This window comes from Oncorhynchus tshawytscha, linkage group LG04, assembly GCF_018296145.1.
Source record: "Oncorhynchus tshawytscha isolate Ot180627B linkage group LG04, Otsh_v2.0, whole genome shotgun sequence".
Classification (NCBI taxonomy): domain Eukaryota; kingdom Metazoa; phylum Chordata; class Actinopteri; order Salmoniformes; family Salmonidae; genus Oncorhynchus; species Oncorhynchus tshawytscha.
The window spans coordinates 28,733,539-28,758,281 of NC_056432.1; the positions used below are offsets into that span (position 1 = coordinate 28,733,539).

The following is a 24,743-nucleotide window of genomic DNA, read 5'->3' on the forward strand; positions in this document are numbered from 1 at the left end:
CTCTCAAGCTCTGTCAGGTTGGATGGGGAGCGTTTCTGCACAGCTATTTTCAGGTCTCTCCAGAGATGTTTGATCGGGTTCAAGTCCGGGCTCTAGCTGGGCCACTCAAGGACATTGAGGTTTGTCCCGAAGACACTACTGCGTTGTCTTGGCTGTGTGCTTATGGCCGCTGTCCTGTTGGAAGGTGAACCTCAAATCAAATTGTATTTGTCACATACACATGGTTAGCAGATGTTAATGTGAGTGTAGCCCCAGTCTGAGGTCCTGAGTCCTCTGGAGGAGGTTTTCATCAAGGATCTCTCTCTGTACTTTGCTCCGTTCATCTTTCCCTCGATCCTGACTAGTCTCCCAGTCCCTGAAAAATATTCGCACAGCATGATGCTGCCACCACCCTGCTTCACTGTAAGTATGGTATTGCCAGGTGATGAGCAGTGCCTGGTTTCCTCCAGATGTGACGCTTGGCATTCAGGCCAAAGAGTTCAATCTTGGTTTCATCAGACCACAGAATCTTGTTTCTCATCATCTGAGTCTTTTAGGTGCGTTTTGGCAAACTCCAAGCAGGCCGTCATGTGCCTTTTACTGAGTAGTGGCTTCCGTCTGGCCACTCCACCATAAAGGCCTGATTGGTGGAGTACTGCAGAGATGGTTGTCCTTCTGGAAGGTTCACCCATCTCCACAGAGGAACTCCGGAGCTCTATCAGAGTGACCATCAGGTTCTTGGTCACCTCCCTGACCAAGGCCCTTCTCCCCTGAATGCTCAGTTTGGCTGGGCGGCCAGCTCTAGGAAGAGTCTTGGTGGCTTCTTCCATTTAAGAATGATGGCATGGAAGGTCCCCAAGAATGATAGATGCCACTGTGTTCTTGGGGACCTTCCATGCTGCAGGTACCCTTCCCCAGATTTGTGCCTCGACACAATCCTGTCTCTGAGCTCGACAGACAATTCCTTCGACCTCATGGCTTGGTTTTTGTTCTGACATGCACTGTCAACTGTGGGATCTTATGGACAGGTGTGTGTCTTTCCAAATCATGTCCAATCAATTGAATTTACCACAGGTGGACTCCAATCAAGTTGTAGAAACATCAAGGATGATCAATGGAAACAGGATGAACCTGAGCTCAATTTCAAGTCTCATAGCAAAGGGTCTGAATACTTATGTAAATAAGGTATGTTTATTTTTAATTAAATTATTTTTAATAAATTTGCTATTTTTATTATGGGGTGTGTAGATTTGATGAACATTTTGGATTAATCCATTTTAGTATAAGGCTGTAATGTAAAATATGGAAAAAGTCAAGGGGTCTGAAGAATACATAAAGCACACAGGAACTTTTCTTTGTTCTTTTTATTCATCTTACATCCAAGTAAAATGTCATCTTACATCCAGTAATTTAGGTATGCGTTTACAGGATACTACAGGGGCAATATTACTTTTCCCACTTATCCCTCACAAGCATAGACCTGATAGTATGATCTGCTTATAACACTGGAATAGGACATTTGGCACATTCATGAAGAGAATACTGTACCTTCCATTTATTGGAGTCACTTAGCACATATTTTTTAGAACACATCTCAAAATATATTCTCCTATCACTTTCTGCAGAGAGAAAAATAAATACAATGTTCCGTAAACAAGCTGTCTATTCTTACAAAGTAGTGGTAGGAGCTCTGACTTTCTATTACACATTCTGCGACTTTCCAGGACCAATTAACCACATTGGACACCTGAAAAAAGCTGGGTGTTGTCTGCTTGTGGTACTACTGTCCTTATAGACCTGATACAGGACTGCATGGTCTGTGTGTCTTTCTGGATTAGGTCCCCACTGTAGTGTAGAAATTGCCTAATGGTTCGTCACACTCTGTTCTCCAACAGGGCTTCAAAGTCTGGCGAGCAGACCAATTTGTGTTTGATGTGTCCCAGCACTGACAAGTCACCAGTCCGGCCCTCTCCTGTTCCAACTGACACCAGCTCCTAATGTAATTAGAGGGGGGGGGGGAGAAATAGGGCTTGTCAGACAATGACATACAAGGCAAACATAAAATAATATGTATATGTTTACATACTGTACAACTACAAGTGAAGATTTAAAGGGAAATTCAACTTCTTTCAACATCATGTTGAAAGAACATCAGCACCACCCCCAACATCAACATGAAAACGGCAGGTTTCTATGTTTTGTAGTAAAAAAGATGGAAGATAAGTATTTCCAGTGACATCATCCTGATACTGATCATCTGGTGTGCATCATATGATTTTAATCAACTATGAGAAGCCAAAAGGTTGTTCTCTCTGACCTGGAGGAAAGCACACGAGGTTCCCAGAGCCACATCTAGTGTGACATGCCCCAGTATGAGCTGAACCCGACCAGACTTCCGCACCAACAGCCGTCCAACCAGACCCTCCTGCAGGTCCCTCAGATGACAACTGTTTTCCTCCTGCTGCTCCTCCTATTCCACAGAGGACAGACATGGAAACTGATCGTATACACAGTAGTCTTGCTCTCTGAACCACATATTTAAATACCTACTTGAGATTCCGTTTTCAAAAGCATGGACTGTCCATCCTCTGACTGCATCTCTGTCTTCACTGGCCTGACCTCTTGGGTGGGCGGCTGCCCTGGTAGGGAGTCAGGAAGCTGAATAAAGAACAGCTCCTCTTCTTTGGTCTGACTCCAGCTCTCCAGCAGCTCAGATAAAACTTCAGGCTCAGGGAGAGGTGGTGGTCTGAAAGTGGGTTCCATCTTCTTTATCTCTAGCGCATCTTCTGGCTCCTGTTTCACTGAAGAGGGAGGGAGACACATGGCTAGACAGTTGGAGCCCATTGTTTTGCCATATTGTTTCATTTTAACTGACATGTATTATTGTTACCTTTGACTGCATTTGTGCCATCCATGGCCTCACTATCCTCTTCAGTCTTGTCTGGTTTGGAGGAGGCTGTCACATCACTTTCCTCCTTGAATCCCCACCCTGACACAGCCAGGGGCAGCTGGACAGGACAGCTCCTTACATCACTCCTTAGGTGAGGGTCATCCAGGAACTGGTGGAAATTAGTTGACAATTATTTTTAAGTAAGTGGGCAAGGAATAAATGCACAGGCAGACAGCATGTTGAGACATAAGTACATGGAGGACTCACATTGTCTCGTTCCAGAGCGCGCAAAATTTCTTTGGTCTCTTCCTCGGTCTCCCTCTTCTCCTTCTTGATGTTGATGATGGGTGAGGGACCCACACTTGGTGCATCTCTCTCACCTTCATAGCCACCTGATTGGAGCACAGGAAGAAACTCATGGGTTGAAACACAAATCACAATACATCAATATGGTCTACACAAAATATTACACCATATAACATGTAATGGAATCCCAGCTGAATGAATGACCCGGTCATACCTCTTTTCTTAATCATCATCTCTGCAGGCCCCTGCTCAAAGATAGAGTGGGACTGGATGACCTCTGGACGTCCCCGGCCCCGACCGCCCCTACCACCTCGCTCACGACCCCGATCGTTCTCCCTCCTCTCCCTCCTTTGTCCACCCTCAACCTTCTGCCTATTGTAGACGAAAGTCAAACTCTCAACATATGACATATTCCTAAAATCCAGTATGTGATGGAAAAATTTCAGAATCATGCACTGTATTTCAATTTTTGTCACTTAGCAGACCTACAGCTAGCGCATTCATCTTGAGATCTGTGTCTGTATGTGTGTGTATATACATACACTTGAAGTCAGAAGTTTACATACACTTAGGTTGGAGTCATTAAAACTCATTTTTCAACCACTCCACAAATTTCTTGTTAACAAACTATAGTTTTGGCAAGTTGGTTAGGACATCCACTTTGTGAATGACAAGTCATTTTTCCAACAATTGTTTACAGACAGATTATTTCACTTATAATTCACTGTTCCAGTGGGTCAGACGTTTACATGCACTCAACTTAGTGTGTCTTTAAACAGCTTGGAAAATTCCAGAAAATTATGTCATTGCTTTAGAAGCTTCTGATAGGCTAATTGACATCATTTGAGACAATTGGAGGTGTACCTGTGGATGTATTTCAAGGCCTACCTTCAAATGCAGTGCCTCTTTGCTTGACATCATGGGAAAATCAAAAGAAATCAGCAAAGACCTCAGAAAAAAAAATGGTAGACCTCCACAAGTCTGGTTCATGGTTGGGAGCATTTTCCAAACACCTGAAAGTAGCACGTTCATCTGTACAAACAATAGTACGCAAGTATAAACACCATGGGTCCACGCAGCCGTCATACCGCTCAGGCATGGAGACATGTTCTGTCTCCTAGAGATTAAGGTAATTTGGTGCGAAAAGTACAAATCAATCCCAGAACAACAGCAAAGGCCCTTGTGAAGATGCTGGAGGAAACGGGTACAAAAGTATCTACAGTAAAACGAGTCCTATATTGACAGAACCTGAAAGGCCGCTCAGCAAGGAAGAAGCCACTGCTCCAAAACTGCCATAAAAAAGCCAGACTGCGGTTTGCAACTACACATGGGGACAAATATTGTACTTTTTGGAGAAATGTCCTCTGGTCTGATGAAACAAAAATAGAACTGTTTGGCCATAATGACCATCATTATGTTTGGAGGAAAAAGGGGGAGGCTTGCAAGCCGAAGAACACCATTCCAACCATGAAGCACGGTGGTGGCAGCATCATGTTTTTGGGGTGCTTTGCTGCCGGAGGGACTGGTGCACTTCACAAAATAGATGACATCATGTAGAAGAACAATTATGTAGATATATTGAAGCAAATGGGTCTTCCAAATGGACAATGACCCCAAGCATACTTCCAAAGTTGTGGCAAAATGGCTTAAGGACAACAAAGTCAAGGCATTGGAGTGGCCAGCAAAAAGCCCTGACCTCAATCCTATAGCAAATTTGTGGGCAGAACTGAAAAAGCGTGTGCAAGCAGGGAGGCCTACAAACCTGACTCAGTTACACCAGCTCTGTCAGGAGGAATGAACCAAAATTCACCCAACTTATTGTGGGAAGCTTGTGGAAGGCTACCCAAAATATTTGACATAAGTTACACAATTTAAACGCAATGCTACCAAATACTAATTGAGTGTATGTAAACTCCTGACCGACTGGGAATGTGATGAAAGAAATAAAAGCTGAAAGAAATAATTCTCTACACTATTATTCTGATATTTCATATTATTAAAATAAAGTGGTGATCCTAACTGACCTAAGACAGGGAATTTTTACTAGGATTAAATGTCAGGAATTGTGAAAAACTGAGTTTAAATGTATTTGGCTAAGGTGTATGTAAACTTCTGACTTCAACTGTATATATATACACACACACATACTACCGTTCAAAAGTTTGGGGTAACTTAGAAAAGTCCTTGTTTTTGAAAGAAAAGCTATTACAAATTCCATTAAAGTAACAGAAATACAGTGTAGACATTGTTCATATTTTAAATTACTATTGCAGCTGTAAATGCCAGATTTTTACATGGAATATCTACATAGGTGTACAGAGGCCCATTATCAGCAACCATCACTCCTGTGTTCAAATGGCACATTGTGTTACCTAATCCAAGTTTATAATTTAAAAAAGGTTAATTGATCATTAGAAAACCCTTTTGCAATTACAGTGGGGCAAAAAAGTATTTAGTCAGCCACCAATTGTGCAAGTTCTCCCACTTAAAAAGATGAGGCCTGTAATTTTCATCATAGGTAGTACACTTCAACTATGACAGACAAAATGAGAACCAGAAAATCACATTAAAAATCCTACAATGAATTAATTTGCAAATTATGGTGGAAAATAAGTATTTGGTCAATAACAAAAGTTTATCTCAATACTTTGTTATATACCCTTTGTTGGCAATGACAGAGGTCAAATGTTTTCTGTAAGTCTTCACAAGGTTTTCACACACTTGTTGGTATTTTGGCCCATTCCTCCATGCAGATCTCCTCTAGAGCAGTGATGTTTTGGGGCTGTTGCTGGGCAACACGGACTTTCAACTCCCTCCAATGATTTTCTATGGGGTTGAGATCTGGAGAATGGCTAGGCCACTCCAGGACCTTGAAATAGTTCTTACGAAGCCACTCCTTTGTTGCCCTGGCGGTGTGTTTGGGATCATTGCCATGCTGAAAGACCCAGCCACGTTTCATCTTCAATGCCCTTGCTGATGGAAGGAGGTTTTCACTCAAAACCTCACGATACATGGCCCCATTCATTCTTTTCTTTACACGGATCAGTCGTCCTGGTCCCTTTGCAGAAAAACAGCTCCAAAGCATGATGTTTCCACCCCCATGCTTCACAGTAGGTATGGTGTTCTTTGGATGCAACTCAGCATTCTTTGTCCTCCAAACACGACGAGTTGAGTTTTTACCAAAAAGTTATATTTTGGTTTCATCTGACCATATGACATTCTCCCAATCTTCTTCTGGATCATCCAAATGCTCTCTATCAAACGTCAGACGGGCCTGGACATGTACTTGCTTAAGCAGGGGGACACGTCAGGCACTGCAGGATTTGAGTCCCTGGCGGCGTAGCGTGTTACTGATGGTAGGCTTTGTTACTTTGGTCCCAGCAGGTCATTCACTAGGTCCCCCCCATGTGGTTCTGGGATTTTTGCTCACCGTTCTTGTGATCATGTTGACCCCACGGGGTGAGATCTTGCGTGGAGCCCCAGATCGAGGGAGATTATCAGTGGTCTTGTATGTCTTCCATTTCCTAATAATTGCTCCCACAGTTGATTTCTTCAAACCAAGCTGCTTACCTATTGCAGACTCAGTCTTCCCAGCCTGGTGCAGGTCTACAATTTTGTTTCTGGTGTCCTTTGACAGCTCTTTGGTCTTGGCCATAGTGGAGTTTGGAGTGTGACTGTTTGAGGTTGTGGACAGGTGTCTTTTATACGGATAACAAATTCAAACAAGTGCCATTAATACAGGTAACGAGTGGAGGACAGAGGAGACTCTTAAAGAAGAAGTTACAGGTCTGTGAGAGCCAGAAATATTGCTTGTTTGTAGGTGACCAAAAACTTATTGTTCACCATAATTTGCAAATCAATTCATTAAAAAATCCTACAATGTGATTTTCTGGATTTTGATGTACTACTCCCTTCACAGAACAGCGCAAACTGTCTCTAACCAGAATAGAAAGAGTGGGAGGCCCCGGTGCCCAACTGAGATAGAGGACAAGTACATTAGTGTTTAGTTTGAGAAAGACGCCTCAAGTTCTCAACTGGCAGCATCATTAAATAGTACCCGCAAAACACCAGTCAACGTCAACAGTGAAGAGGCGACTTCGGAATTCTGGCCTTCGAGGCAGAGTTGCAAAGAAAAAGCCATATCTCTGACTAGCCAATAAAAAGAAGAGATTCAGATGGGCAAAAGAACAGACACTGCGCAAAGGAATTCTGCCTAGAAGGCCAGCATCCCAGAGTCATAATGTACATGTCCTCTTGCTCAGTTGTGCACCGGGGCCTCCCACTCCTCTTTCTATTCTGGTTAGGGCCAGTTTGCACTGTTTTGTGAAGGGAGTAGTACACAGCGTTGTACGACATCTTCAGTTTCTTGGCAATTTCTTGTTCCACCAAGGACAATGAAAGAGCTTCATATATCGTCACAGACTGAACAACTGAACTTACTCTTCTTTAGCTTTGCGGCCAATAATGTTAGGGGTGAAAGTTTTCTGAAAGATAAAACATGGGAGTCAAGATTTACTTCGTTAAACAAATACAAAAGTTCTGGTGAGACCATTAAACACGGTATACAATTCACTGAGCCTACCTTTTTCACACCTCCCAGGGTGAGGTCTCTGGAGCGCATGGAAGGGAGACGGCCAGGGGAGATAGTAGCTGGTAGCCGGCGTCCCATCACCAAACCCCTGCCACTCCCTCCGGGCGTTGCCGGAGTGTGAGAAGGGCCACCGGGGTTGCTTGAGCCTGGCTCAGCCATCCTGGACAACGCAATTAGAAAGAATTTATTTGAAAAGCTAAAAACAGATGACAACTATCCACACACCTTTATTCAAGAAGTCTTCATAAGAACACCTATACTCCCCTCTGCATTTAAGTGGATAGTTAAGCTAAAAATGTGTCGATTTGGCTCTATATTCCAGCATTTTGGATTTGAGATCAAATGTTTCATATCAGGCGATTTTATCTGAAGATCATGCGCCTCCAAAACTGCTATCCTCTCACCATTGCCAAAAAGAGTGGAGGTCACAATGTTTTAGGGGGTATGATCATTGTTCCTCTTACTTTGTCATTCATCATTATTCTGGATTCATTCATAATTATCCATAATCATGGTACATTGTTTCCCCTATATTCATTTAACAGTGGCAGGCCACTCGGATGGTAACACATTCAGTGTAAACTTAAACGACTCAAACCAAATATAAAGTAGAAAATATATTGGAGCTAATTATTTTTCAATAAGATCTTTGAGAACCTACAATCACCAAAATAAAAAAAACTAGAGAATGTCAGGGAGAATCTAAAATTCCCAAAATGTCATGGCATGAGGCCTCATTGATTTTGTTATTATATTTTAGTCACTCAGATATAGAATTTCAGGAAATTTGGCTCTAAAGAAAAACTGCAAATTTTCTCTCAACCTCATGGCAAATGTGTAGGATTGCAGGAAACTAGCTCAAACTAAGAATCTTCTCGGCCCTTGGCAAAACCAATGATGTACACAGTGTACAAAACAAAACTCTTTCCGTGACTGACTGATCAGGATAAAGCTATGATCCATTATTGATGTCACCTGTAAAATCAATCAAGACCAGTGGTCGTAAAACAGTTCACTGATGAAAAAGGACAAAGGAGGCTGACTTGTGCAGAGCAACAGATGGGCTAGTTAGTCAACTGACAGTCCAGGACAACATTGGTGCCCAAAGATCCATAAAAGAATGCACAACTCATCGTACCTTGACACAAATGGGGTATGGCAGCCAAAGAGTTCCACTTCTTTCTTTTTTTTTGCTGAAACTGCGGTTGTAGTGGGCTAAGGAATGAAAACCAAAACATTGCCTGGACTGAGGAAGCCTGGATCCTGCTGTTTTACACTGATGGGATGACAAGGGTATGGCAGAAACCACAATACATGCATCCATCATGTTGTGTGTCAACGTTGCAGGCTGGTGGTGGTGGTGTGGGGTGCATTTTCATGGCACACATTGGGCCCCTTAATAAAAGTGGAACAACATCTGAGGTCGAAGGAATTGTCTGTAGAGCTCCGAGACAGGATTTTGTCGAGGCACAAATCAGGGGAAGGGTATAAAAAAAACATCTGCAGCATCGAAGGTCACCAAGAACACAGTGGCCGCCATAATTTATAAGTGGAAGAAGTTTGGAACCACCCAGGCAAACTGAGCAATCAGGAGAGAAAGGCCTTGGTCAGGGAGGTGAACAAGAAACTGATGGTCACTCTGACAGAGCTCCAGAGTTTCTCTGTGGAGATGGAAGAACCTACCAGAAAGGCAACCATCTCTGCACACTCCACCAATCAGGCCTTTATGGTAGAGTGACCAGACAGAAGCCACTCCTCAGTAAAAAAGGCACCTGACAGCCCACTTGGAGTTTGCCAAAAGGCACCAAAAGGACTTTCAGACCATGAGAAACAAGATTCTGTGGTCTGATGAAACCAAGATTCAACTCTTTGGCCTGAATGCCAAGTGTCACGTCTGGAGGAAACCTGGCACCATCCCTACAGTGAAGCATAGTGGTGGCAGCATCATGCTGTGGGGTTGTTTTTCAGCGGCAGGGACTGAGAGACTAGTCAGGATCGAGAGAAAGATGAACGGAGCAAAGTACAGAGATCCTTGATGAAAACCTGCTCCAGAGCGCTCAGGACCTCAGACTGGGGCGAATGTTCACCTTCCAATAGGACAACGACCCTTAGCATACAGCAAAGACAACGCAGGACTGGCTTCGGGACACATCTCAGAAGTCCTTGAGTGGCCCAGCCAGAGCCCGGATTTGAACCCGATCGAACATCTCTGGAGAGACCTGAAAATAGCTGTGCAGTGACGCTGCCCAATCAACCTGACAGAGCTTGAGAGGATCTGCAGAGAAGAATGAGAGAAACTCCCCAAATACAGGTGTGCCAAGCTTGTAGCGTCATACCCAAAGAAGACGAGGTTGTAATCACTGCCAAAGGTGCTTCAACAAAGTACTGAGTAAAGGGTCTGAATTAGTAATGCACCAATATGACATTTTCCTTGCAAAAAAAACCCGATACCGATCACCGATATTAAATTTTTTTGCGGCCGTTTAAGCATTCTAGTACAGTTAAATAGTTAACACACACACACACACAGAGACGGACGCGTCTGGAAGAGGTGTCACTACAGTCCCTGGTTCGAAACCAGGCTGTATCACATTTGGCCGTGATTGGGAGTCCCTTACGGCGGCACACAATTGGCCCAGCGTCGTCCGGGCTGTCATTGTAAATAAGTTATTTTGTTGGCATTTACATATGTCCCCATTACCAGTAAAACATAAATCAAAACCAATTTCTTTCACTTATTTGCTGTACTGTTTCATTGTTCAGTCATTTCATTCTCAACCAGGATTTCTATGGAACGCCGTTTGGGTCTTTGTGTATGTTTGACGACATGCGTCAAATACACAACATAATCTGTTTCAGTAGCTATATAGCTAGGTGTCATTAAAATAACCCTAATTTATAAGACAGTTCTTATTTGATTAATGGTGGTCGGACCCATCTGTGTGAAGCTAGCCACAATAAGGATTAGCCACAATAGTGGACTTTGGGGGTAGCCTTCAAAATAAAAGTATGGCATAATTCTACTATTTGTATTCATTTGCATCACTGTCAATGACATACTTTAATTTTGAAGGCAAACCGCAAATTCCACTATTATGCCTAATCTTTGTGGTAGATTCACAACACATAACCCTGTCCGGTCGAGTCTAACTAGCCAGACCAAGCTAGCTGGCTGCTTATAATGTTAGTTTTGGGCAGCAGGGTTAAGTAGCTGGCTAGCTATTTATTTTCAGGAACTGAAGTTTCATTTCAATAGGCGAACAACAAGTGGCAACCTAGCTAATACTTACAAGGACTCCTAAATCATTTCTAAGAATAATGAAAATGACTGCAGTTTCTACTGGTCACCGTTTTCAGGCTGGTTGTAATGGTGCTAGCTAGGTACCGAGCTAAATCTAGCTACCCCAGAAGTTGCGGTCAAACAAATTATGCTTTATTACCAACGCCGTATTGTAAACACATCGTTCGTGGCCAGTGTTTGCAGACCTTTTTGTACAGCTGTCGACAGTGCTACTATATCCATTTTGACACGCAAAGACCCAAACAGCGTTCCATAGTATGTATGTCAAAAAGCTAATAGCAGTGACGCTATTACAGTGTAACTCCGGTAGGGAAACATCTGAAAAATAGCTCACTTGGTAGTGTGTACCGGTGTTCGACCAGTCAGCGAAAGTCAACATCACCCACGACAGAGAATGGTTGATTGTCAAGGCCAATGAATTCCATTATCTTGGCTTTAATGGATTTCGCCTTTGAGTTGTCTCGCTGAAATTCTTACTCTTTCAAATGACTGCTCGACTTGTCTGCTGTGTGGATCGTGCAGTCAACATTGTGTGGGCTAGGTTTGGAATGCTGTGTTGCACGTGTGTAATGCAAAATTTTACGTGCCGTCATTACGTAATGTACCTACGTTATATAGGTATGCACGCTATCTTTGACATCAGTTTTTAACGTCGGCGTTAAACTAGACATCAGGCCGATAACAATGTTGGCATTTTTAGCTAATATCGGAAGCTTCCGATATGTTCACCGATATACAGTTCATCCCTAGTCTGAATACTTATGTAAATGTGATATGTTTTTTTATTTCTAATACATTTGCAAAAATGTGTGTAGATTGATGAGGGGGGGGAAAAACAATTTAATCCATTTTAGAATAAGGCTGTTACATAAAAGGTGGAACAAGTGAAGGGGTCTGAATACTTCACAAATGCACTGTGTGTGTATATATATATATATATATATATATTTTTTTTTTTTTTTTTTCTGACAATTTAAAAGCATGCAAAATGTGTTGAATTGAAGGAAATTAACTTTAAAACAGCAACATTTTGCCTCTGCGGCCAAGAGGGGGCCTCAAATTTTGGTCGGAGACTATGCCATTAGCTATGCCCACCACCCCCCACGCCAACTTTGACACTGCTGCTGAAGAAAATCCTAAGGTTACCACTGTGGTAGCATCCAAATTAATGTAGAAGTGTTCCGAAGTATCTTCTATTCTTATTTACAATAAAAGTGACTCCAAAATGATAATACATTATTTACCATTCAGTTCTCATTGAGCAAAACATAATCCGAAGCAATTAAAACAAACTGTAAATGCATCCAACAAGTTTGTAGTCACAAGCTTGATGTCGTCATTGCATGCTAAGAATAGGAGACAAAATACTAAACTTTTAATACACGAAGTGAATTTGTCCAAATACTTATAAAAAAAAAAAAGAACTTCAACTCATTGAGGGCTTGACGATTAGTTGACAAGTTGAATCAGGTGTGCTTGTCCAGGGTTACAATACAAATGTGTACTGTTGGGGCAACTCAAGGACCAGGGTTGGGAAACACTGTTCTATACTGTTCCCTCATATTAAACATTGTATCTGACATCCAAAATGTTGGAGTATAAATATGACGGAGAGTCCATATGCATGTAACCCATTTATCGACGCTACTATCTTTAGCGCCTATAGACCATAGTATCTCTTCTGGCCAGGCAAGTTTTGTTAGGGCGACTGCACTCCCTGATTTGGCCTCATTTTTCATCCATGTTCATTAAGAAAGGCCCCAAGTTGTCTTGGGGGTGTAGTTTGATGTTTGTGATTGAATGGCAAAGATACACACAAGGGCAGTAGTGATTACAGCAAGGTAAGCGAAGTTAGCTTTGCATGGGAAAGAACCAAGTTTAGAAGCTGAGGACCCTGACCACACCGCTCACGTCGCGTGAGTGAGCGTTGCAAAATAAATGTACACATACATGTTAGTCAATCATTGCACCCACACTGCTCGCGCTCGCCAACGAGCGTCTGCGTTTCCAAGTGCTAAAATAGAAGTCAGTTCTATTTGTGACGCTGAACGCGGTGCAAGTCCTGCCTCTCCCATCTCCTCATTGGTTTATAGAAGCAGATAACCAATGAGGAGATGGCACGTGCATGATTGGAAGATGAACGGAGGTCGGTCGATCGTGGTAATACCCCTTTATGAAAGTTAGACGCCAATCGCCATATAAAGTCCAGAGAAGAAAGAGCCTGAAGGAGAAGAGATGACTAGAAACGATTTGGTTGACTGTTTTATGTGTGGATTAATTGTCGGAGTAGAGGACCTTGTGTATTTCAGGTAAAATAACTCAACGTTTATATCCCAGGACAAATTAGCTAGCAACTGCAAGCTAGCTAGCAAAATTGGCATAAATGTTTAACACTGCCCCTTTAAGACAAAAAAGCTCTTTACCTGACTTGCTTTTCAAAGATGGCTAGAATGTACATGTTTTGTGCTTTTGTAGGAACCAACAGAGCTAACAGTGATTGAGTTATATTATTAGCCTAAATCATGACGATCCAATCTATTCATCACATTACGAATAGTAGGCTCTTTTACATAAGTCAGCAAATGCGATGATACATGGAATGCTTTATTTTTATGGTGAAAATGTACTCCCCCAAACTTGACTCATGCACCGCCTATGACGTTGTTTCTAGAACCGTATCGCAATTGAAAGAATCGATTTACGTTTATATGAAGTATTTGGCTGCCAGAGCCAGTCCACGTCTAACGTACAAGGTCTTTGGACCTTAAGGAGTAAGGGTAGAGTTAGGCTACATAAAGTATATTGCGCTAATACAGAGCGCGCCTTTAATGTTTGTCTTTGATACCAAATTCTTCAAGTTTTACAGCCACTTTGTTAGGCCATTGGTATAACAGCTAATCAAGGAGTTACTGTCAACACATGTCAGCAATGGATGCTGGTTACATTATCTAGCTAGCTATGACTCTGACAATGCTTTTTCGATATTTTTCAATTATTCAAATTACCTGATTACTTCTTTAGATGTTCACCAAACCAAGAAAATTGCGTTTAAATTGACTGCACCCCTTCAATAAGCAAATCCGTGGCGATTTCTTACGTCATTGGTCAACAAGAAAAGTCGGCATTATCTGCAGTATAGCGCCATGACTGCTAGTCCTGGCAGACTTGTGTTATTCGCGGATCACGTGCGCGGAATTCTACTTCTACTTCAATATGGCGGTTGGTTGGGGGTGCATGTCGCCACCTACTGTACTGGAGTGTGTAAATCAATCATCAGTGCTGCTAACTTTTGAAGATCCCGTAGTTTGGAGTGATATTTTCTATTGGGAATGTGATTGACACCACCCTTAGCCGGGGGGTGTAGTCACGATTATTTTAAAATTGAATACACACTCAAAACCCGATGACTTGGTTTGAAGTTACCTTGAGATTATTTGGGCATGTGCTTTATAGTATGCTAACTGGGGGACATTGAATTAGATTGTTCTTTCATTAGAACATGCTAATATTAATGATACTGTAGCCATAGGATGGATTTCAGTCTCTCCTTGTCTACAAGAAACCAACATATTACTAATTTGGCTGAACTATCCCTCTAAAATGTGACCCAATTCAGGAAACTAGGCATATGTCGCAAGTCACGACTTCACAGGAGAGCCTTTTGGACATAAACAATATGTTTTTATCAATATGCGTTTTTTAGCATAAATGCCTACTCGAACATGTGAACTTTCATGTGCCTTAATATCAATTTTGTATATAATCTGTAAATACAAATAAAATGGCTAAATTACGAGCCTAGTTGGTTTAGCCACAATGAAAGCAGGAACCTTCCAGCTAGCCATGATTGGCTGAGATAATGAGTGGGCTGGACATGCGGAGAGAGGAGTTTGGATTGGTCTGCGGTGTTGCACTTGTGTCTCTCGAAAGATACTGTATAACATTAGCCATGGAGAACTGCAAATATGTTACTACTGCTCTCAATAACATTTCTGCCCTGAATTTATCAGGCGCTATCAACACATTTCAGTGGGAAAAAGTTGTGATGGACTACTTTCTGGAGGACGATCGTGCCATGCTAACTCTCTCTGACTTTGAAAATGAATCAGACGATGAGGAAATCCCTGATTTAGGTAAAAACGTTACATGGCTTAATAACAAAAGAGTCCAAGTTAAAGCATGCTGTAAACTAGCTAACGTTAGCGGAGGTTAGATGGCTGGCTTGCTAACGTTACTCTATGGATTGGGATTTTTGTTCATTTTTTTTAGCTAGCTAATATTACATGTCTAAACAAAAGACTCCAAGGTAACGCTTGCTGGTTACACCTGAAGCATGAGGACTTGCTGCGAGTGGTGAACTTCATCAATCATCGATGACAACACTTGGTATGTAAAGCATAAACACATTTTGATTATTTAATTGACCTCCAACATGATTAGCACTACTTTTATTGATCTCACATTTTGTCTGTTTTCCAGAGGTACGTGTAGTCGGGCTGTCTTCCTTCAGGAATCTGTGTAGAAAATTGCTGCCCCACATCTCAAGCACTAAACCGAGGGCAGACCTGTGCTGGCAGTGCCAGAGGAACAACTATCAAATCTGCCAGAAGCTGTTAAGTCAGCCAAGCTGAAGAAGCAAGAGCAACATCTCCTGCTTGTTCAGAGTGAGTGGCCTGTCTACCAGAAGGTGGTTGCTGACTGCAAGACCAGCTGTCAAGACCTGCAGTTGTCTCAGTGGGCCCCTACTGAACCAGGAAGCAAAGACATCAGGATGCATTGCATCTTTAATTTTGCTCAACAAGTAAGCAACATGTCCTCCTTTATACTGATTAAGGACATAGATATACACCAAAAAACAGATAATAAATATATAATATGGGAGGCAGGCAAATACATTTCAATGTGTAAAGACAATGACAGGGGTGAGACAATTCATTGCAATTTGTCTTAATGTTCTTTTGTTTTTTGCAGGTGCACTATCCTTCTGACCCTATGCAGCCAGGTCCAATCTACTTTTTAACTCTTCGCAAGTGTGGCTTGTTTGGTGTCTGCTGTGAAGGAATACCACAACAAGTCAACTACTTGATTGATGAATGCATGTCATCCAGCAAAGGCAGCAGTACAGTCATCAACTACATGCACCATTGTTTCACCAACTACAGAGTTGAGGAAACACGTGTGGACCTGAATTGTGATAACTGCAGTGGCCAAAACAAGAACAAGTTTGTGCTCTGGTATTGTGCCTGGTGGACCATGCACTAGCTCCACCCCGGTCTGGACCTTCACTTCCTGATCACAGGCCACACCAAGTTTGCCCCCGACTGTTGCTTCGACCTCATCAAGCAGCGCTTCAGAAAGACCAGAGTGAACACTGTCTAAGATTGCTGTCCTTCACAACACCAGCACTGTGACGGGTCAACATCCCACAGCTGATTGGACTGGAGGATGGTACTGGTGGAAAGCTATGGCTGGCAATAACACCTGACTTCGTACGACTCCATACTTCAGGCCACTGCCACAGATCAAGCAGTACCAGCTCTTCAGGTGAATATCATTTTCATTGCATTGTATGAGGTTATTCTTATTATCTAAAATTGGGAGGTGCATTGATGTTGTGCAAGGTTGTAATGTCTTCTAATATTTTTTATTTCCTGTTTTACAGCTTCGATGCTCTGGAGTCTGGTGTTGTCGCCAAGGAGCGTTTGGTTGGAGCGCTCAGTTGGGACCAGGTTTCCAACGCTGACATTCTTCCTCCCATAGATGGTCTGCCTGTACAAGCACCACCTGGACTGGATACAGCTAGACAAACTTATCTTTTTGAGAAGATCAGGGAGTTTTGCGATGAAGAGGCTATGGACATCACATGCCCTGCACCAAAGTCAAGGGCAGGACAGAAATAGGCTCTCTGAATATAGATTCCTTTGTTCATGCGTGGTTCGGATGGACCAGTCATCAGCACTACCTCTATTCAAATGACTCTCAACACACGCCGTACATTGCTGCTACAATTTTTTTTATCCTGCTGCTAACTCTCGTCTATCACTGATATCGTTATTGATATTGTTCTTGTACATACTGTATATTTTATGTATATTGACAATATATCTATTTCTGATATTGCAAGTAACCATTTGGCTGTACCGTGTACACCTTCTGTAGAGACCAGTCACTTAGCAAGACTTAGCAAAATATTGATAAGTGTGGTCGTAACATGACTTGACATACCACAAAAATATGTGACCGTATCACGTGTCCACCACAAATATGGCGCATGAATCTGTTTATGTACTGTACATGTGCACCTCACGCAGGTTTCAACTCAGTTTGCATGGCCTTAACTTATGTGATATGTGTAACAGTATATAAAGTATGCTAATGTACTGGTGTGAAGGCATTTGGGCAGTGGTGTAAAAATACTTCAAAGTACTACTTAAGTAGTATCTGTACATTACCATTTATATTTGGCAAATTTACTTCACTACATTCGTAAAGAAAATAATGTACTTTTTACTCCATACATTTTCCTTGACACCCAAAATGAAGGAAAGGAAGGAAAAGAAAATTGTCCAATTCATACACTTATCAAGAGATTATCCCTACTGCATCTGATCTGGCAGACTCACTAAACACAAATGCTTAGTTTGTAAATTGTTGGAGTGTGCCGCTGGCTATCCGTCAATATAAAAATACAATTGCGCCGTCTGGTTTTATGAGGCATTTAAAGTTATTTATACTTTTACTCAAGTATGACAATTTAGTACTTTTTCCACCACTAGATGTGGCTGGGGGTTATAGCATTTATTTCACATGACCCATCAATTTAGACAAGTGTGTCTGGGAACGTATCATCTAATATTTAGAACATTTTTATCTGGACACTGTTTATATGGAATTGTTCCTCATTGTAGGCTACTACTACTTTTAGTCTTAATCTTTACTACACACTGTTTAGCACATGACCTCACATGTGAATCCTTAAAGAGATGGGTGGGGCTGGTTTAAGAGGGTGTGAACAATGCTGAATGGGAGCTCTCCAGTATGTAACAACTTTCAAAGGCCCTTTTCTCAAAAGTGAGTTTATCAACTTTCCCATTGCTCCTAAAAAATGCAGTGTATGATATACCATTTTGTAGCTCTGAGTCTCAGCTTTTATACAATGTAAAAAAAAAAAAATGTAAACTATTTCAAAATTTGCGACATAAGACCGATTTTAGCTGGTCAGTCACAAATAGGACCTGCCTAGAGGTAGTTAACCGCCCATCTCTGATCTATATTTCCCATTCTACAAATTACCCCATATTTAAAAAAAATAATAATGAATATCAATCTTCAGGTGGTTGAAGCTGATTTACAAAACCTTTCCATCATCTTAATCTACATAGGCAAGATCTACTGTTTTTGCCTAGCAGCGTGAGCACAATACTAACATGACAACATTTGATTGTTTTTGTCAAGGGGCATTTCATTATAACCTATTCTCATTTTATGACTTAGCCTATATTCAACACTGTCCAGTAAAGCATAGCCCTCATTGAACTTGAAATTTATTTTCAAAGATACATTGAACCGCTAATGGCGCTGGAGGGGATGGCTACAATTTTATAGGCTCCTAACCAACTGCTATTTTGTTTGTCTCTCTTATGACCAAAAAGAGCTTCTGGACATCAGAGCAGCGATTACTCACCTCAAACTAGACAAAGATTTTTTCTTTAATGAGTCCGATGCAAAGGATATACTGCTTTGTCAAGACAAGGCCCAAATCCCTGTCATTCATGTGAAGAAAAGACGGAAATGCCGGGGGCGGAGGTCTGGGTGCCTTGTGAGAATTAGTCGGTGAGTGAGTAAACCACCACTACCCTCTGTATTATTGGCCAACGTGCAATCATTGGAAAACAAACTGGACAATCTACGATTAAGACTATCCTACCAACGGGACATTAGAAACTAATATCTTGTGTTTCACTGAGACTTGGCTGAACGACGACAGAGTTGGCTGGCTATCTCCGTTTTTCGGCAGGACAAAGCAGCTACGTCTGGTAAGACGAGGGGCGAGGGTGTGTGTCTATTTGTCAATAACTGCTGGGGCGCGATGTATAATATCAAAGAAGTCTCGAGATATTGCTCGCCCAAGGTAGAATACCTCATAAGCTGTAGACCACACTATCTACCAAGAGAGTTCACATCTATATTATTCGTAGTCATCAATTTACCACCACAAACCGATGCTGGCACTAAGACCACACTCAACGAGCTGTATAAGGCCATAAGCAAACAAGAAAATGCTCATCCAGAAGCGGCGGTCCTAGTGGTCGGGGACTTTAATGAAGGCAAACTTAAATCTGTTTTACCTCATTTCAATCGCACTCCACACTTCCCTTTCCCACCTGGACAAAAGGAACACCTGTGTGAGAATGCTGTTCATTGACTACAGCTCAGCGTTAAACACCATAGTGCCCACAAAGCTCATCACTAAGCTAAGGACCCTGGGACTAAACACCTCCCTCTGCAACTGGATAAATGGACTTCCTGATGGGCCGCCCCCAGGTGGTAAGGGTAGGCAACCACACATCTGCCACACTGATTCTCAACACTGGGACCCCTCAGGGGTAGTGCTTAGCCCCCTCCTGTACTCCCTGTTCACACCATCATTAAGTTTGTTGACAACAGTGGTAGGCCTGATCACCGACAATGATGAGACAGCTTTAGAGAGGAGGTCCGAGACCTGGCAGTGTGGTGCCAGGACAACATCTCCTTCAATGTGAGCAAGACAAAGAAGCTAATCGTGGACTAAAGGAAAAGGAGGGCCGAACAGGCCCCCTGTTACGAACACCTTTTGCCCTGCAGTCTAGGGGGGATGGAAACAAGACCCGTAACATATCTCATGCAAATCATACCAGTAAAAAAGTAACCGTGAGAACGAAAAGCCACAGACAACATAAATCTGTCAAACACTTCAGGTTTATTTCAAACACACAGTGGGGTGTGGGAAAAAAAGGGGCCGAGCTGGACCCAAGGAAAGAAATAATAAAATATCCAAACAAACCCCTAAGCTAGTCTAGCCTGCTTTAAGAACAGCTAACTAACCAAAAATACAGTGGGTGGTCCACCCAGTTCTATCTAGGGTATTTAGACACTGTTTTCCTACGGGTAATGTAGGCCCATGGGCAACTTGTCTGGTTATCCCCTTTTCCCACCAACAAACAGCCATACACCATAACAATACAATGATCACAGACAATGTGACATGTAGGTGCAAAAACAAAAGAGAGATCTCCAGAAAGAACTGATTGGGATACTTTTAAACCAAGGGAAAGGGGATGTGATTGGGTAAGGGAAAAGGAGCAGGTGTCTCTTCTGATTAGCGACTGATTGGCGACCGATTAGGGAATGATGATTGCCACCTGTGAGTAGGGGAGAAGGAGAGTAAAGAAATACACACAGGATACCTGTATCTGTAACACCCCCATTAACATCAACAAGGCTGAAGTGGAGTGGGTCGAGAGTTTCAAGTTCCTTGGTGTCCACATCACCAACTAACTATCATGGTCCAAACACACCAAGATAGATGTGAAGAGGGCACGACAACACCTTTTCCCCTCAGGAGACTGAAAAGAATTGTGATGGGTCCCCAGATACTTCAAAAGTTCTACAGCTGCACCATCGAGAGCATCATGACCGGTTGCATTACCGCCTGGTATGGCAACTGCTCAGCATCTGACCGGAAGGCGCAGAGGTTAGTGCGTACAGCCCAGCACATCACTGGGGCCAAGCTTCCTGACATCCAGGACCTATATACTCGGAGGTGTCAGAAGAAGGCCCAAAAAATTGTCAAAGACTCCAGTCATCCAAGTCATGGACTGTTCAATCTGCTACCACACGGCAAGCGGTACCGGAGCGCCAAGTCTAGTACCAAAAGGCTCCTTAACAGGTTCAATCCCCCCCACTGCTGCTACTCGCTGTTTATTATCTATGCACAGTCACTTTACAAATGACCTTGATTAACCTGTACCCCCGCACATTGACTCGGTACCGGTACCCCCTGTATATAGCCTCGTTATTGTTATGTACATTTCTTGTGTTACGTATTGATTGACTACATGTTTTTACTTTAGTTTATTTAGTAAATATTTTATTAACTCTATTTCTTGAACTGCATTGTTGGTTAAAAGCTTGCATGTAAGCATTTCACGGTAAGGTGTACACCTGTTGTATTCTATGCATGTGGGGCGACAGGTAGCTTAGTGGTTAGAGCGTTAGGCCAGTAACTGTAAAGGTTGCCTGATCGAATCCCCGAGCTGACAATGTAAAAATCTGTTGTTCTGCCTCCTGAACAAGGCAGTTAACCCACTGTTCCTAGGGCGTCATTGTAAATAAGATTTTGTTCGTAACTGACTTGCCTTACATTTGATTTGATTTCAAATAGCCTAATTACGCCAGCAAAATTGGTAAGTGAAATAATACCAATTTTGCTGGCGTAATTAGGCTATTTGAAATCTGATGTCAAATCAAATTTAATTTGTCACATTTTTTTTTTTTTTTTAATGTTTTCAAGTACTGATGACAAATAATTCATTCCGATTACTGCATAGATTGTAATGGACAGCTATGATGTGCGTAAAATACTTATTTGAAGGTTGTACTTTAAGTGTTCCCTTTAATGTCGAGCTATTTTCCAGCTATGTGTTGCGCCATGTTTGTTGACAATAAACAACGCATTCTGGGTGTCACGTAAACGGCTGTCAGACCAAGGATGGTATAATAAGGTGAAAGATTGGTTCACTCATATTTCGAGTAAACTTCCGGAAGTGAATGAAGGGAAGTGAATGATTGTAGATGACACACCCCTTTTAACATTAATACTGCGAACAGACCAGATTCATCTTGTCTACTCTTATCTTTGGTTGATACGAAAAAACAAACATGGTGGTGCGTAGAAAGTACCCCTCGTCGGATTACTTTCGATTTCTAGAAAGTGTTTTACTCAATTATTGAGATCAATGTTGCGCTCACCCGAGATGTGAATAATTATAAACAGTAATTGCTATTAGCTAATTCATATTGTGGTTTCTGCCAGCCGAGAGTTATCTAAATATGACCGCTTCTGTCACGTCTATCTTTCCTCAGTTAACGCTGGGACTAATGTAGCCTACTTTTTCCGTTTGGATGATTGTGTATGCTGTCGCTACTTCTGTGAATGTCTGAACATTGCATCCAAAATAAACTGGTCACATTCAGGACATAACTTTGTAATCACACCCTGCTCAAGGGCACTTCGACAGATCTCCCAGTCCAAAAACGGAGACTTGAACCCTCCAAGATCCCCCAACAGTTCCCCAAGAGCTGTCCCTCAACCATCCGAAACCCCTCCCACAGTCCCCCCCTCTCCAAAGGATTAAAATGATTCCATTACCCAAACCGCAGACCCCCTATTTCTAGGGTCAATTTTAGATCAATGTTATGCATTTTCAGCCTTTCCTGAACCTGAGACCAGAAACAGGCTACCTTGAGAGCAATACAAAAATAAATGGTCTATTGATTATGCATCCTCACAACAAAATCTGCAGAGCTTCGATGATTTTATGGCCCAAATATTCAACATTTTGTTGATGGCAAGAATTCAATATAATCATTTTAGCTGAAAAGTCTTGAATCTTGCTTCGTTTTATACACTGGTCAAAAAAATAAAGGGAACACTTAAACAACACAATGTAACTACAAGTCAATCACACACAATTACACACTTGGAGTTACATTGTGTTGTTTAAGTGTTCCCTTTATTTTTTTGAGCAGTATATATATATATATATATATATATATAGAAATGTCCTTGTTTTTGAAAGAAAAGCAAGTTTTTTGTCCATTAAAACCACATCAAATTGATCAGAAATACAGTGTAGACGTTGTTCATATTGTTAATGACTATTGTAGCTGGAAACGGCTGATTATTAATTGAATATCTACATAGGCGTACAGAGGCCCATTATCAGCAACCGTCACTGCTGTGTTCCAATGGCACGTTGTGTTAGCTAATCAAATGCAAATAGGCTGGGTCACCATTTGATTACCTGTTCAGGAGTCTTATGGCTTGGGGGTAAAAAACTGTTGAGAAGCCTTTTTGTCCGAGGCTTGGCACTCTGGTACCATTTGCCATGCGTTAGTAGAGAGAACAGTCTATGAATGGGGTGGCTGGGGTCTTTGACAATTTTTAGGGCCTTCCTCTGACACCTTGAAAATAAAATACAGCCGCACACTCTAGGAGCTCAGATGCAAAAATGTAATATCCAACGTTTTGACAGCCAAGCTGTCTTCATCAGGGTATGACACCGCCTGGTGTAGAGGTCCTGGATGGCTGGCAGCTTAGCCCCAGTGATGTACTGGGCTGTACGCACTAACCTCTGTAGTGCCTTGCGTTTACAATTGCTGTACCAGGCAGTGATGCAACCAGTCAGGATGCTCTCGATGTTGCAGCTGTAGAACCTTTTGAGGATCTGAGGACCCATGCCAAATCTTTTTCATTTCCTGAAGGGGAATAGGCTTTGTCGTGCCCTCTTCACGACTGTCTTGGTGTGTTTGGACCATTCTAGTTTGTTGGTGATGTGGACACCAAGGAATTTGAAGCTCTCAACCTGCTCCACTACAGCCCTGTCGATGAGAATGGGGGCGTACTCGGTCCTCCTTTCCCTGTAGTCCACAATCATCTCCTTAGTCTTGGTTATGTTGAGGGATAGGTTGTTATTCTGGCACCACCCGGCCAGGTCTCTGACCTCCTCCCTATAGGCTGTCTCGTCGTTGTCGGTGATCAGACCTACCACTGTTGTGTTGTCTGCAAACGTAATGATGGTGTTGGAGTCGTGTCTGGCCATGCAGTCGTGGGTGAACAGGGAGTACAGGAGGGGCCTGAGCACGCACCCCTGGGGGGGGGGCTCCAGTGTTCAGGATCAGTGTGGCAGATGTGTTGCTACCTACCTTCACCACCTGGGGGCGGCCCGTCAGAAATTCCAGGATCCAGTTGCAGAGGGAGGTGTTTAGTCCCAGGATCCTTAGCTTAGTGATGAGCTTTGAGGGTACTATGGTGTTGAACGCTGAGCTGTAGTCAATGAATAGCATTCTCACATAAGTGTTCCTTTTGTCCAGGTGGGAAAGGGTAGAGTGGAGTGCAATAGAGATTGCATCATCTATGGATCTGTAAGGGCGGTATGAAAATTGGAGTGGGTCCAGGGTTTCTGGCATAATGGTGTTGATGTGAGCCATTACCAGCCTTTCAAAGCACTTCATGGCTACGGACATGAGTGCTACGGGTCTGAAGTCATTTAGGCAGGTTGCCTTTGTGTTCTTGGGCACAGGGACTATGGTGGTCTGCTTGAAACATGTTGGTATTACAGACTCAATCAGGAACATGTTGAAAATGTCAGTGAAGACACATGCCAGTTGGTCAGCACATGCCCGGAGCACAAGTCCCGGGAATCCAACTGGCCCTGCAGCCTTGTATATGTTGACCTTTTTAAAGGTCTTACTCACGTCGGCTACGGAGATCGTGATCACACAGTCGTCCGGAAAAACTGATGTTCATGCATGCCTCCGTGTGCTTGCCTCGAAGGGAGCATAGAAGTGATGTAGCTTGTCTGGTAGTCTTGTGTCACCATGCAGTACGGAACTGTGCTTCCCTTTGTAGTCTG

The 24,743-nt window shown here is 42.5% G+C and overlaps 1 protein-coding gene and 1 long non-coding RNA gene across 2 annotated transcripts; one reads left to right on the forward strand and one right to left on the reverse strand.

The window, feature by feature from the left end:
• Positions 1-1,322: 1,322 nt before the first annotated feature.
• LOC112248489 (DNA-directed RNA polymerase III subunit RPC4) lies at positions 1,323-14,253 on the reverse strand. The gene is made up of 9 exons (XM_024417556.2): positions 14,073-14,253; positions 7,758-7,926; positions 7,616-7,659; positions 3,390-3,547; positions 3,137-3,261; positions 2,870-3,038; positions 2,530-2,780; positions 2,297-2,449; positions 1,323-1,973 (listed from the first exon to the last, which is right to left on the reverse strand). The coding sequence occupies exons 2-9, from the start codon at positions 7,923-7,925 to the stop codon at positions 1,854-1,856; spliced, it is 1,188 nt and encodes a 395-aa protein (XP_024273324.1). The 5' UTR covers position 7,926; positions 14,073-14,253; the 3' UTR covers positions 1,323-1,853.
• Positions 14,254-15,408: 1,155 nt separating this feature from the next.
• LOC112249685 lies at positions 15,409-17,604 on the forward strand. Its single transcript, XR_002953383.2, has 4 exons — positions 15,409-15,453; positions 15,547-15,868; positions 16,039-16,611; positions 16,730-17,604. It is a non-coding gene; the product is annotated as an uncharacterized LOC112249685 (long non-coding RNA).
• The last annotated feature ends 7,139 nt before the right edge of the window (positions 17,605-24,743 follow it).